A 13,238-nucleotide genomic window follows, 5' to 3' on the forward strand; every position below is an offset into this window, starting at 1 on the left:
AAGTGGTTGTGATACAAGCAAAGGCGGAGAGGCAGTTTTCACCCCGAAGAAATATACCCATTCTATTACCTGTCATGTAATTGGAAGAAAGCATGATCAAACTAGGTGGGCCCGTATCATATGAGCCACGTATATAGAAAGTCCCTGAGTTGCAGTTGGAATACTGCATTCACTAAATAGCACGTGATTTGCATGGGAGACACACGTGTAACATAAGTCTGACAAAGAGACGTAGGTGTCAGTGTGCTCCTAAAATCTTAATCCGATAAGATTATGAATGCAAAATATACCACATTAAAATGGGTTATTCTTGGAAAAAAAATCATTCATTTTAGGTATTTTGCCAGAGGATGTCTTAGTTTTTAATTTTCTTATTTGATATATTTTTTTTTTCTCTAATATCTTATATGTCTCACGTCGTCCTATTAACTTTTATATCATCATAATACCTCTCCGTATTGTGATCCGGTCTCGTTCTCATAAAGTCTTCATCTTTGGCATTGATTATCATCGGTCATTACCTCCGTTTTGTGATACTCGTAGTTCGTAGTCTCATGTCCAACTTCCCCCAACTTCCACCCTCCTTGGAGGCTCCATTTCATCCCCTTACACATTATTAGCGGTCACCTTATTTCCCTATTCCTTATCCTCTTTAATCTTCATACCCCCTTCCTTATTGCTCATCTCGCTATCGTCGAGCAATAATGAGGTCTCATGGCAAGATGGAAGTGGTAGGACGGACAGGTTCCAAGGAGGAGAGAAGAGGATGACTGATGGAGAAGAAACAAGAGTTTTTCTTGACATTGAGGGAAGAGGTTGCTAGGATGAGGGAGCATGAGTGGAGGTAGTGGGTGAAGGATTAGCTCTCGCGAGCACCGTTGGGCTTCACTGTGATCGCATCCCATTGGATAATTTAACCTTCAACTGTTGCTCGAGATCACGAGAGCAGGATAAAAATACATCAAATAGAAAATTAAAAATTGGAATACCTTTCAAAAAAAATTCCTAAAGGAGGTTTTTTTTTTTTTAAAGAAAATCATCACATTAAAATTAGTTCTGTGATATACTCTAATTTTGTATTTATTTTAACCTTGTTATATTTTGATCAAAAGCTAAGCATGGGCAGGGAATTTTGAATCTTGCAGTCCTTTGACTGACAGGCAATTAAGGTCAGCTGGAAATTGTTTCTGCTAGCTTTAGATTTGCCTTCTTTTTTTGACACGCTCAAATGAGAGAGCATTTGACTGAATGGCAAACATGTAAGGAATACAAATAGTTTCTTCTTGTTATCATTTTAGGCCAGGATTATATGGACCTACTGGTATTGTTTTCTTTTGTGATAGATGTGTGTTGTTCCTGCTAAAAGACCATGGAAAACATTTCCCTGAGTGGATGCAGGAAGCAATGAGCACAACTTGTATCAGACATCACTAGTTTGTTTCTATCTTATTTATGGCTTAATCTCAATTTTTCTTGCTCTTACATGTGTTAATTGTTTTCCATAAATTATTCTCAAGGATAGATCTTCAGGAAAATACTTTCTAAGGAGGACTAACATTTTCTTTCTATTTTGGTCCTGCTGCTGCATCGACATAAAGACATGCTTCATCAGCAAATTGGCATTATCAGACCCTAAGTTCCAATCACGAGTGCTAAAAATATAAAATCAAGGTATGCAATACCGTACCATACTAAGTTCCAATCATGAGCGATACATCACGGCGTATCGAGCGGTACACCAAGACTTATCGAGTAATTTTAAATATTTTTTCTCTCTTTACTGTAGCACGGTCCGTATGGTAACGGGCGATCCGCGTACGGGTATACCGTTGGACCAGTATGTACCACTCATATCGAGTGGTACTATTCGAAATTACATACCATGTATAAAACTATCATCACAAGTTCAAGGTCAGTTGGTGATCAGCATGGAAATATGATTGATGGTCAAATGATCTTTCACTCAAGTTTCTATGACAAATCTGACAGCCAATATTTGGTATTACTTTTTTTTTTTTTTTGGTGAAGAAAATAACACTTCATGTCCAAGAATTAAAGACAGAGATCTACCTGTATAACTTATTAGCAAAAATCCAAAAAAGGCCAGCTGAGAAGCCATGAAATGGAGGAAAATAGAAGACAAGAATTTCATGCAGCAAGCATGTTTTCCTTATTTTTGGTTTTTTTCTTTGTTTTCTTTCTTTCTATGTGTAAAGAATCATACTTCATGTGGAAGAATCAAACACAGAAATCTACCTGTTAAATCTATTAGCACAAATCTAAAGTCCAGCTGAGAAGCCATTGAAATGGAGGAAATAAAAGCCAAGAGCTTCATGCAGCAAACAAGTTTTCCTCTTTTTGTTTTTTTCTTTCTATGTGTAGAGAATTATACTTCATGTGGAAGAATCAAAGACAGAAATCTACCTATTAAACCTATGAGCACAAATCTAAAAGGCCAGCTGAGAAGCCATTGAAATGGAGGAAATAGAAGACAAGAGCTTCATGCATCAAGCATGTCCTGGAAGAGATCTGGCATTTCTGGTGTGATTGCTACTTCCTGTGCAAAGAAACAAAATACAAGACTCAAGTTCCAGCTGCCAGCCAAAAGCAAAGGTAACTATCAACTCTCCTTTCTATATCATGTCTGCCATGTGAACTTGCTGCTGTAAGATCCAATCTTTGAACCAAGACATGTTCAATTCTTTCCACCTCAAGTGAAGTATATACTTACTAGTGTAAATCTGATTGTTAGATCTCATTATGCTAGAAACTATGGTTTACAAATCACAGGAAGAGATTTCCTCAAGAAAAATACCACAGAGAAAGATGCCAGCCAAAGCAAAGGCAACAGTGGTGCCATGAGACTTGTTATTAGATTCAGTCCATTGAGCTGAGAGTTGCTTAATGCCTTCCACCTCAAGTGAAGTATATATTTGGGAGTGTAAAGTTTTCTGCTAGTATTATCTACTTGTCAAACCTAAAATTGTTATGCTGTAAAGAAGTGTTCACCAAAACCAGAGAGATGATGCTGCCTGTGGCTTGAGAATTGCATAGGTCAGTCTGCCAACTTCAGGTCTTTTTTTTTTCTCTCATTTTTCTTTGTAAACAAGTGAGATGATGAATCTTTATGGCACTATCTTAGTTGATGATGTAAGTTTAGAAGATCCAGAATTAGGCTTGTATCCAATACTTCATAATATAACAAAAAGCAGCACTATTTTGACACCTTTTGGTAGGATTTTTCAAATGTAAACTGGTATAGTGCTTCTTATCACACTCTCTGTTCATGATGGAACTGTGGAAGACTCAGAATTAAGCTTACACATAAAATACTTGTGATCTGATCTTTAAGTCAAACTTCCCACTCTGAAACAAGTTGCTTCTGAATCACTACACCACTATCTCTCTTGATGATGAAGCTTTGGAAGATTCAGAATTAGGATCATATCCAATACTTGTAATCTGATCAAAAAGCAGTATTCTGGCATTCACTTGAATACTTGATGATGGAACTTTGGAAGTTTCAGAATTAGGCTTAGATGCAATAATTCCTAAGCAAATCAGTAGTATCTCAGCATCTTAAGGTCAATTGCCACTGAATCTTTTTACCACTATCTCTGTTGATGATGGAACTTTGGAAGATTCAAATTAGAACTCTTGAGTGACTTTTTGCTGGTGACAACCTCATCTCATCATGCTGAAAGCAGCGTTCAGACACAGACAGAATCTATTGGTCTGCAAACGGACATGGCTTTTGACCTGAAGTGGTCGAACTTTAGTAGGCTGGTTTCCATCATTTACCAGGTCACAAACGCGTTGAATCCAACCAACCCTGGAAACTTCCACCAGGCAGCCATGGATCTTGTTGAACTCAACCCAACCCACAAAGTTCATCTTGCTCAGTACATGAAGCTATTATTTCTTTTTCGCGATCTGCATGATATTTGAGTTACCGAAATGATCTTTTTTTTCTTGTAAAGATAAGATTGTATACATTGATCCTCACAATATCATATCATATCGGAAACATAAGATGTAATTTTATTATCAACACATCATCCAAAATAATATAATATTTTCAAATAACTAGTCATTATTGTATTATATAAGAATATAAAGAAATCTCTCTCTCTCTCTCTTTCTACAAGAGAAGCATGCCATGCTTCATAAAGTAAGCATGGGGCAGATAAAAGCACCAATATCATAACATAATTTTCATCAAAAGAAAAGCTCAACATGCTTGCATGTAGAACAAGGAATCTGAGTCTGTGGTGAGCCACTCACAGCTCCAAGAAGTTGCTGCAATAATTGGAGCTGTTCCTCACAGGAATATGAAGGTGAATCCCCCCATATCATATCAAAATGAATGAATGCTTCAAGCCAAATGCACATTGACTCTATGTTCTTTGACTTTGATAACCCTTCTTGTCTATCAATTCAACTATTCGTAATGAATATTCGACCATCTCATAAACTATTCCACAATGAGCTAAATTTAATACTAAGTTAAGATAATGGAAGAGAAGAGAGAGTTGGTTGACATGGTGGCCAAAAGGTCTATCTATTAAGATACATTATGTGTCAGATTCCCATTAAGTACTACTGACATGGACCACAAATAGGGTTTGAATTACAAGTAAGATTTGAAATGGATTTGAGTTCAATTGAGGAGATTAGGGTTTCCTTTTTGACCGAATAAGTAATCAAAAGAATTCATTTGACATTCGAAATCGATCTGAAATTGGATTAGTGGGAACCTTTGATCGATCGGTTTACGAGTCGTATCGATCAAAATCGATGGAATATTGGCTGAGTTGGGCAGATTTGATTGAAACTGACGACACAGTGACTCGTGGATACTCACTTCTTCTCGGATTTACGGGTCGGATTCTATTAAGTCCGACCCGAATCGGTGCGGTTGACCCCATCAATCAGGGAGAAAGAATTCCAGATCACCCGAGAACCAACGCGTCGTTAATCTCTGAGCTACCCACACCGCTACCTGCCTTGTGATCACATGCGGGTCCCACCAACTCCCCAGAGAAACGACACGCCACTTCCGATGTCTCCCCCGCTACTCGACCATAACTTACCCACACCATACCTTCACTTCCATTGCCGAGAACCGAAGGTCCCACCAGAATGATGGATTCGGAATTAGGTACGCAGACTTCCGCGTCCCACGTCTCCTAGAAAGAATCTTTTTGCGTCCCCGAACAACAAATACCCTCAGAAATACCTTGCATTTCAATTGTGGGACCCGCATAACTCGTTGTGTTAGACGGCGAATAAGCTCTCCAGTCTCTTATTTTCCGTTAACGCGTAAGATATCTGCGCTTCGTCTCGTCTCGTATCATATCGCCAACAAAAATACTTCGTGTTCGTCGCGACACGGAGAAAGGAAGCGGTTTCCAAGATTTGATTTTTTTGCCTTTTTCTTTTTTCCTCTTTCTACTGTTTCCTTTTTCTCACCTCCACCTCTCTCCTTCCTCGGAACATATTATATAGATCGATTGCGGGAGTTGCGAGTCCGAGAAGCCGTTGCCTTCGCTTCCTTCCGTTCTCCGTCTTTCCCGCACTTGGTAGTCTTTGGGGGATCAGGGATTCGGTGGGAGGAGAAAGGGAAGGTGCCCGGCCATGGATCTGGAGAAGAAGCCCGTGGTGTCGGATGTGGGGGCGTGGGCGATGAACGTCGTCAGCTCCGTCGGCATTATCATGGTCAACAAACAGCTCATGTCACCCAACGGCTACGGTTTCTGTTTCGGTACTTCCTTCTCCTCTTTCGCGATCTCGATCTCGATCTCGATCTCGATCTGTTTCCTGTTTTGGTGCTCCGTCTTGGATTTTGAACTCAACGGCGAAAAGATCGGATCTTTCTGTTGGGAACGATAGATTGCTGCAGGTTAATTGCCTTTTCTGAGGGAAAAAAAAGGAGAGGTTTTGGCGTTAGAGATTTGATCTCAAGGTGCTAACCTGCGTTAGATCTAAGCATGATATGGTGGCAAACCTTTCGGTCGAAACATCCCACGAGTTACTGCCTTAAAAGACCGTTCTTTGGTCGATCTTTCTTGAACCTGCGCTATAGATCTATGTTTGGAAAGCAATTAAAAGGATGCTGAAGCTGTTCTGGCATGTAAAGCCTCATGCACAGGTGGTCTTGTAACCTTAGCCTTTTCTGGCGCTTGATATAATAAGCGATGTAGCAATCGAACCTTTTCTCTTAAATCGTGGGGGATTAGATTGCGGATCTAAAAAAGCCTCTCTTTTTTCCTTTTACTATCTCAATTATGCTTCTTTCTTGTTTGGACTCCTTGAGTTCATTGAGACTCACTAATATCAGTTTATATAAATGCAGCAACAACGCTAACAGGCTTCCATTTTACGGTCACTGCCCTTGTGGGTTGCGTTTCAAATGCAACTGGTCTCTCTGCGTCCAAGTATGTGCCTTTCTGGGAGCTCTTTTGGTTCTCCGTTGTCGCAAATCTGTCAATTACTGGGATGAATCTCAGTCTCTTGTTGAACTCGGTTGGGTTTTATCAGGTCTGCTAGTTTATGCCTTGTATAGTGAAAGATGATATGATCGGGGTCTGATTCGAATAATTCTCAACCTGGTTTATGTTCTGTGATGTGCAGATCTCCAAACTGAGCATTATACCCGTGGTTTGCTTTATGGAATTTTTATTGCACAGCAAACACTATTCACAACGCGTGATCGTAGCTGTTGCAGTTGTGGCCTTGGGAGTAGGTATTTGCACAGTCACTGATGTCGATATCAATGCAAAGGGTCTTCTTTGTGCCTGTGTGGCTGTTTTTTGCACATCACTGCAGCAAATTGTGAGCATCTGAACTCTGTTACTGAGCATATTCATATAGATTAAATGTCCAATATCTGAACTCTGTTTTTCTGTATAAACATGCAATGTTACCATCTGAAAGGGCACTGTTTGGGTGGAATGATGTTTTCCTATACTGACTCATCGAGCAAATTGCAAACTGGATAACCTTGCTTTGATTGTTGTTTTGTTGCTCGTGTCTCTTCTTATGCTATCTTCATTGTGAACCATACTCTGGACCTCTAGCTTATGCCTTAACATTTTCATGAAGCGCCACTATAATGCATCATGATTCTCTAGTTTTACTCATGGCTGTTCTAAAATTTCTTCCGGAAAAACACTAAGTTGAATTCCAATTCGTTTTTCTTTCTTTATTTTTTAGTTGACACTAATAATAACCTGATTTTTTCTGAGTTTCAGTACTTGAAATTTATGTTCCCAATTGAGAATGATTTTCAATTGTAACTGCTTTTATGAAATATCATTTTTGTTTGTTGAAATTTTCATCATTATTATCTTTTCATGTTGCATAGCTTTCATGATCTCTTGAATTAATGTGGACAGTTCCATTATATTTATTTTAAGAAAAATCATTCGACATTTTATACATATTGATGTGTTACATTTTATAAGATGAGTTCATAATTCCTAATTGTAACTCACCAATAATTGCCTATCTATGTTTTCTTTTCCTGGAAAGACAAATGTAACTCCAGCTTTTTAACTATTGTTTTAGACGCTTGGGAACTTGCAGTTATTGTTGAACAGCTGATCATAACGGTCATATACACATAAATGAGATAATTCAGATTAAACAAGAAATATTCATATTTGAGAGATTGTAATTTTAAGAAGCATGAACTATAAACAAGAAGATCCAGATGACTCCTCACTAAAAGAAGATTGATCTGTAAGATCATGACTTTGGATAAACCTTCTTTAGGTAAATATCATCTTTTATTCTTATCGAGATAAACTCCTTCCTAGCAGATTTATGTTGGACTATTTTGCCTGATAACGTGGTTTAACATTTGGCTGGAAAAAAGTATAAGCTAAAGATCCTTGTTTACTTCCTGAAAATCTTTGTTTGCAATTATTCTGTCTGAATATAGAAAATTCAGATGACTATGTTGGAACTGTGTAAATCTGAGTATGTTGATATGTCCATCTGGCTGTATATATTCTATGTAACATAATTCATCTCATTTTTGTAGCCTGTACCTTGTTTGCAGCAATGCATTAAGTAATAATCTAGACTGATGGATATTATCTTTAATCAATTACTATCTCATGGGATTATTGTTGTTTCAGACAATTGGATCTTTCCAGAAAAAGTACAGTATTGGTTCCTTTGAGCTGTTAAGCAAAACTGCACCAGTACAGGCAGTCTCTCTTCTACTTGTTGGCCCATTTGCTGACTACTACCTCAACCACCGATCCCTATTGGAATACCCTTTTTCTTCAGGAGCAACTGTAAGTTCCAAAATCCTTATTTCTGAAGTTTTATTTCTAAAGTTGGATTAGGCTTTTGATGAACATATATCGTAATATAATTGGAACATATTTTGCATCAATTGTTATAACATTTATAATTCAATTATATTCTTCTCATCTTGTGCGTGAAGTTGATCATAAACAACAGGCACAAAGATTATAAATTTTTTTATATGAATTGATATGAAGGATCATGGGGTTCTTGTATATCAATATTTCAAAAAAGTCGTCTATGCATTTGCATATGTGCATATGGTCATATGACCACATCTGTAAGAAGAACTATGCAGTCTCAGTAACCAGTTTTCCTGTAATATGCTATCGTATGCAGTTTCATAGTTTTACGTAGATTGGTACGAGTTCTGCATAAGTACGAAAATTTTTGGCACATAGTTTATATTGACTCATCATGATCATGCTTACGTTAAATTCTTGTAATTCTATAAAATCTCTTCACTATTATAAGTTTGGCCATGAAGATATCTTTACTATTATAAGTTTGGCCATGGGTGAGGACCAAGTGCGAACTGCGATGGATGTGTAGAGATATCATCTCCACATTGAATATTATGCACACGGGAACAAATGTGGTAAAAGTGCATTGTAGAAGGAATAGGTTATGTAAAATATGTCGATTTCTCTTGTTTCATATCCTTAAGGTGCCCAATTAAAAACTAAAAAGCTTCTTTAGATTACAAACTATGATATTTTGGCCTTCTCCGATTGGAAATTTTTTAGGATTCTTTGTTAAACGATACATGTTTTCACATCTTTTAATGTCCTTGAATTCAAAATTCAACTAAATGATTGACCATGTGCATAACATGTGCCAATAAGCCTAGAAATTTAACCATGTTGGCCTTTACCATATTTTGTAACTTAATTTAATTAAACATTCAATTGATGCAAGTATCATTATCATTATATGAGTTCTTCAGTTTGGTCATATCATGAATATTTAGCCATTTATTATTTAGATCTGACAATATACTTTCTTTATGTGTGTGCTTTCGTGGTTACATATTATTTTGAACACAGTATGAATCATGTATGCACCCACGTATGGCACATGTTACGATGATGGCTGCATTTTTTAATATTGTGAATAAATGCCAAATATATATTTAGAAACCGAACAAAAGTTAAAGATGACAAGACAGCAAATTCATGAACTGCTAATTGGTGAGTTTCATCGATTGTAGTGCTAACTTCCATATGTGGGGCAATAAGTTTACCAAGTGTTGTTTTTTATGGTAGTGCTGTAAACAACAAAAGCAATAGATACTGATGCACTGGAGTGTTATTTATCTGAAAGAGGGTTGCCACTGGAGCATTCCGATAGTATATGATATATGTATTCTGTTGTGTCTGTGCCACCTGCTGATTTCTGATGCAGGTTGGTTGATCCCTTTTGCAGGCTTTCATAATCCTATCATGTTCCCTGGCTGTCTTCTGCAACATGAGCCAGTATCTCTGCATTGGCCGGTTCTCCGCAACATCCTTCCAAGTCCTGGGTCACATGAAAACTGTGTGTGTGCTAATTCTCGGATGGGTACTCTTTGATTCAGCTCTCACCGTGAAGAACATACTAGGAATGTTGCTCGCGGTGCTTGGCATGGTAGTCTACAGCTGGGCTGTAGAGCATGAGAAGCAGGCTAAGTTGGCCACCCATATCAGCGCCGAAATCAAATCGGAGGGGGAGGATATAAAGCTTCTGAAAGAGAAAGTAAATGGACTCCCTGGGTCCGACCTTGAATTGGGGCAGACCAAGAGCTGATTCTTTTTCTCGACACCGTCATGCTCATCTTTTCCCTAATTATTTTTTGGTTATTTGACTATCCCATTCCTTCCACTGCATGCGACGGCTCTGTACTAAGTGGATCTTTTTCTTTTTCTTTTTTTACACCATTTTTTTTACATGGGATTATTGTAGGCATTTTGCGGATACATTTTGTAATTGCTGAAGGGTATTTTCACTGCCCTCTTGTTCTTCTATGCATCAGATGCTGATTCACCATGTCTGTTCTCCTACAATCCTGGTTGCTTGGTGTTATCAGAGCTCTCATGTCAATCGACACCAAGTCATCAGTCAGGTCTTCTACCTTCATGCGAACATAGGTAGCTTAAAAGTGTCTTGAGTTGTTTCTGTGCTCTAAATCAAAATTTCGTGAAGTCTTATGTTCTTGAGCCAAACTCTAACAAAATCCTGTTGCCTTCTTAATTATTTGGTCCGAGTATTAGTTTGGTAAAATAATAATACTAAGACATTAATAGTTTGTATCGTATGTCAACTGTTGATTATATGTTCGTGAGCTAAACTCTTAGCTCACACAAAATGTAGATTGATCGAAGACATGAACTCCTACTTACGAAAGAAAGAGATCTGATGACTCAAAACTCGATCCAAAAATATCGCTTAATCCTATAGAATTGGGTGTTGTTATGGATTCACATTAATAATTAATGTCTGCAGATGAGTCCGACTCGATAGTAAATTGGGTATGAATCCTCGTTTTAGATCCGTATTCTTCCTGGATTCGGATCTGGGAGCAAAAGACATTCATACCCGAAAGAAGAAAGAAAGAACTGATGACCTCTCTCTCACACGCACCAAAGCGACTCTGTTGCTTGCAACCTTGCAAGAAAAGAAGACCGTAATCTCCTCGTGAGTGATCTCGTACTCACTCCGCTGTCCAAAAGCAACAGGCGAAGGAGAGAGAGAGAGAGAGAGCCGGAAAAGGGGAGGAAAAACTGGAAAGGAAGACGAAAAAGCTTGCTATTTCACTACTTCGCCTCACACCAGCAGCACCTCCATTCCGATTTCGAGGCAGAAAGGAAGGTTTTTGAGAGGTGAAACAGAGGAAGACGGACGGGAATAGAGGGTAGACGAGGGGAAGGTGGGGGGATCTGAGGAGGGGTTGGTGGTGGCAAGGGGGAGGGTCCGGGATGACGTCGGGAGGGGGTCGGCTTCCGACGTGGAAGGAGAGGGAGAACAACAAGCGGCGGGAGCGGCGCCGAAGGGCGATCGCCGCCAAGATCTTCACTGGGCTGCGGACGCTTGGCAACTACAAGCTGCCGAAACACTGCGACAACAACGAGGTCCTCAAGGCCCTCTGCCGCGAGGCCGGGTGGGAAGTCGAAGATGATGGCACTACCTACCGAAAGGTCTCGTCTCTCTCGTTCTACCTTCTCCAATTCTTCCTCTTCCTCATCAGCTGTTCGATCTTGAGAAACTAATTCTGGAAATAAGCACAAGTTTTGATTTTGACGGTGGAAAAACCCCCAAAATTTGATCTTGATGAGCCCTCCTTCGGAATGATGCAACCAGACGAATCGATCTCTTTGCTGCAGATCCTTTTTGATATGTTCATACATCTTCCCCTTTCAGCTGGTAGCAAATTTGTAGGGTTATTTCAGTTGCTGAAACATATAATTTCCTGATCTTGTCCTTCACTGAGTTCTTCTATTCCTTGGTTGTTATTCATGATCTTTATTTGATTTCACTAGAAATTGTTTGGTTCTGTTTGCTTGAGACTGTACTATCTTGAAGAAACTTGGAATCTTGCTGCTGTGTTTGGTGTTCTTCTACCTCTCTGGCCACATTTGTTTTGTTCTTCCTTCTTTCTCGAAGTACTGATCAAGAACCAGAAAATGTCTACCTTGGCAACTCTTTTTCACCTTTGACCGGATCACTTTTATCGGACATGGTCTTGTCTGGATTGTCTCGTTCAATCCAAGATAGATGATGATGATGGTGTTCTTTTTTCTGATTGGGTTCTTGAAGTTTGGGATTCACTGTCATGACTTGGTTGCTTTTCACCTGCTCACTCTCTCTGATGCCCAGAACATGTGGGTCTCTGATCTTTCCTCCTACTCTCCATCCTGCTTTGGAGAGGAGAGCACCTGCAAAGCATGCTATTGAAAGCGAATCAGTCATTCGATGGAGGATTTGATGAACAGAAAGAAACTCGAAAGCATTCCAAGTTTAAAGACGATTCTGTGAGCTGATGATTGAAGACATTTGAGACAGAGAAAGCTTCAGTGGGACTTGCATAGCATTTAAAGACACTCTTCTTGCCTCTAATCTGTTTCCTTCTTATCTTTTGACAGGGATTCCACCCGCCACCACCGGAGGCTGCAGCAGGAGGCCTTTCGACGAACATAAGCCCACTGTCGTCTTCGTTCCCGAGTCCTGTCCCGTCCTACCATGCAAGCCCATCCTCCTCCTCTTTCCCGAGCCCTAGCCGCCTCGATAACTCTAACGACCATTCTGTCAGACCCTCTTGCCTCCTCCCCTTCCTCCGCAATCTGTCCACCCTTCCGCCTCTTCGAATCTCTAACAGCGCACCCATTACGCCGCCCATCTCCTCCCCGACCGCCTCCCGCCCACCTAAGATTAGGAAACCGGACTGGGACTACAGTTCATTCCCCCATGCTCTGTTCGCTGCCTCTGCTCCTGCTAGCCCGACCCGAGGCTGCCTTCACGGGCAACAACCCTCGACAATACCTGAATGTGATGAATCTGATGCCTCCAGTGTTGGTTCTGGCCGCAGGATCAACTTCCAGATGACAGCTCCAGCATCGCCGACCTACAACCTCGTCAACCCGGGTGCCATGTCAAGTTTTCCAGGAGGAGAGGTGCTAGAGAAGGGGCGAGGGGGCATGGAGTTCGACTTCGAGAGTGGTAGGGTGAAAGCTTGGGAGGGGGAGAGGATCCATGACGTTGGACTGGATGAACTTGAGCTCACATTGCGACTTGGAATCATGGCGCCCAAGTGAAAGTGAATGTGAAAGTGCTTGAGCTATCTTTTGGCTTCTTGATGTGAAGTTTGTAATCTCGTACTGATGCACTAAGCCTACTTAAGCAGAAATCTTGATGGTTTGTTCTCTTTCAACGTTGAATGGTTTTTC

General features: G+C 39.9%; 2 protein-coding genes across 2 annotated transcripts; both read left to right on the top strand.

Moving 5' to 3' along the window:
- The first annotated feature begins 5,413 nt into the window (after window positions 1-5,413).
- Window positions 5,414-10,344, top strand: LOC103995791 (UDP-rhamnose/UDP-galactose transporter 2). The gene is made up of 5 exons (XM_009416487.3): window positions 5,414-5,764; window positions 6,356-6,540; window positions 6,634-6,834; window positions 8,145-8,306; window positions 9,745-10,344. Exons 1-5 carry the CDS (start codon window positions 5,638-5,640, stop codon window positions 10,102-10,104), a joined length of 1,035 nt encoding a protein of 344 aa, XP_009414762.1. The 5' UTR covers window positions 5,414-5,637; the 3' UTR covers window positions 10,105-10,344.
- Window positions 10,345-11,218: 874 nt separating this feature from the next.
- On the top strand, window positions 11,219-13,222 carry LOC135620186 (protein BZR1 homolog 1-like). Its single transcript, XM_065122912.1, has 2 exons — window positions 11,219-11,492; window positions 12,438-13,222. Exons 1-2 carry the CDS (start codon window positions 11,274-11,276, stop codon window positions 13,104-13,106), a joined length of 888 nt encoding a protein of 295 aa, XP_064978984.1. The 5' UTR covers window positions 11,219-11,273; the 3' UTR covers window positions 13,107-13,222.
- The last annotated feature ends 16 nt before the right edge of the window (window positions 13,223-13,238 follow it).

The sequence above is a fragment of the Musa acuminata genome, chromosome BXJ2-8, assembly GCF_036884655.1.
Source record: "Musa acuminata AAA Group cultivar baxijiao chromosome BXJ2-8, Cavendish_Baxijiao_AAA, whole genome shotgun sequence".
Lineage (NCBI taxonomy): Eukaryota > Viridiplantae > Streptophyta > Magnoliopsida > Zingiberales > Musaceae > Musa > Musa acuminata.

Bases quoted from the DNA above. Each gene is read 5' to 3' on its own strand.
- LOC135620186 (XM_065122912.1), top strand. From the start codon at position 11,274: ATGACGTCGGGAGGGGGTCGGCTTCCGACGTGGAAGGAGAGGGAGAAC. The intron at 11,493-12,437 runs GTCTCGTCTCTC...ATCTTTTGACAG, and splicing joins ATGGCACTACCTACCGAAAG to GGATTCCACCCGCCACCACC.
- LOC103995791 (XM_009416487.3), top strand. From the start codon at position 5,638: ATGGATCTGGAGAAGAAGCCCGTGGTGTCGGATGTGGGGGCGTGGGCG. The intron at 5,765-6,355 runs GTACTTCCTTCT...ATATAAATGCAG, and splicing joins CGGCTACGGTTTCTGTTTCG to CAACAACGCTAACAGGCTTC. The intron at 8,307-9,744 runs GTAAGTTCCAAA...TCCCTTTTGCAG, and splicing joins CTTTTTCTTCAGGAGCAACT to GCTTTCATAATCCTATCATG.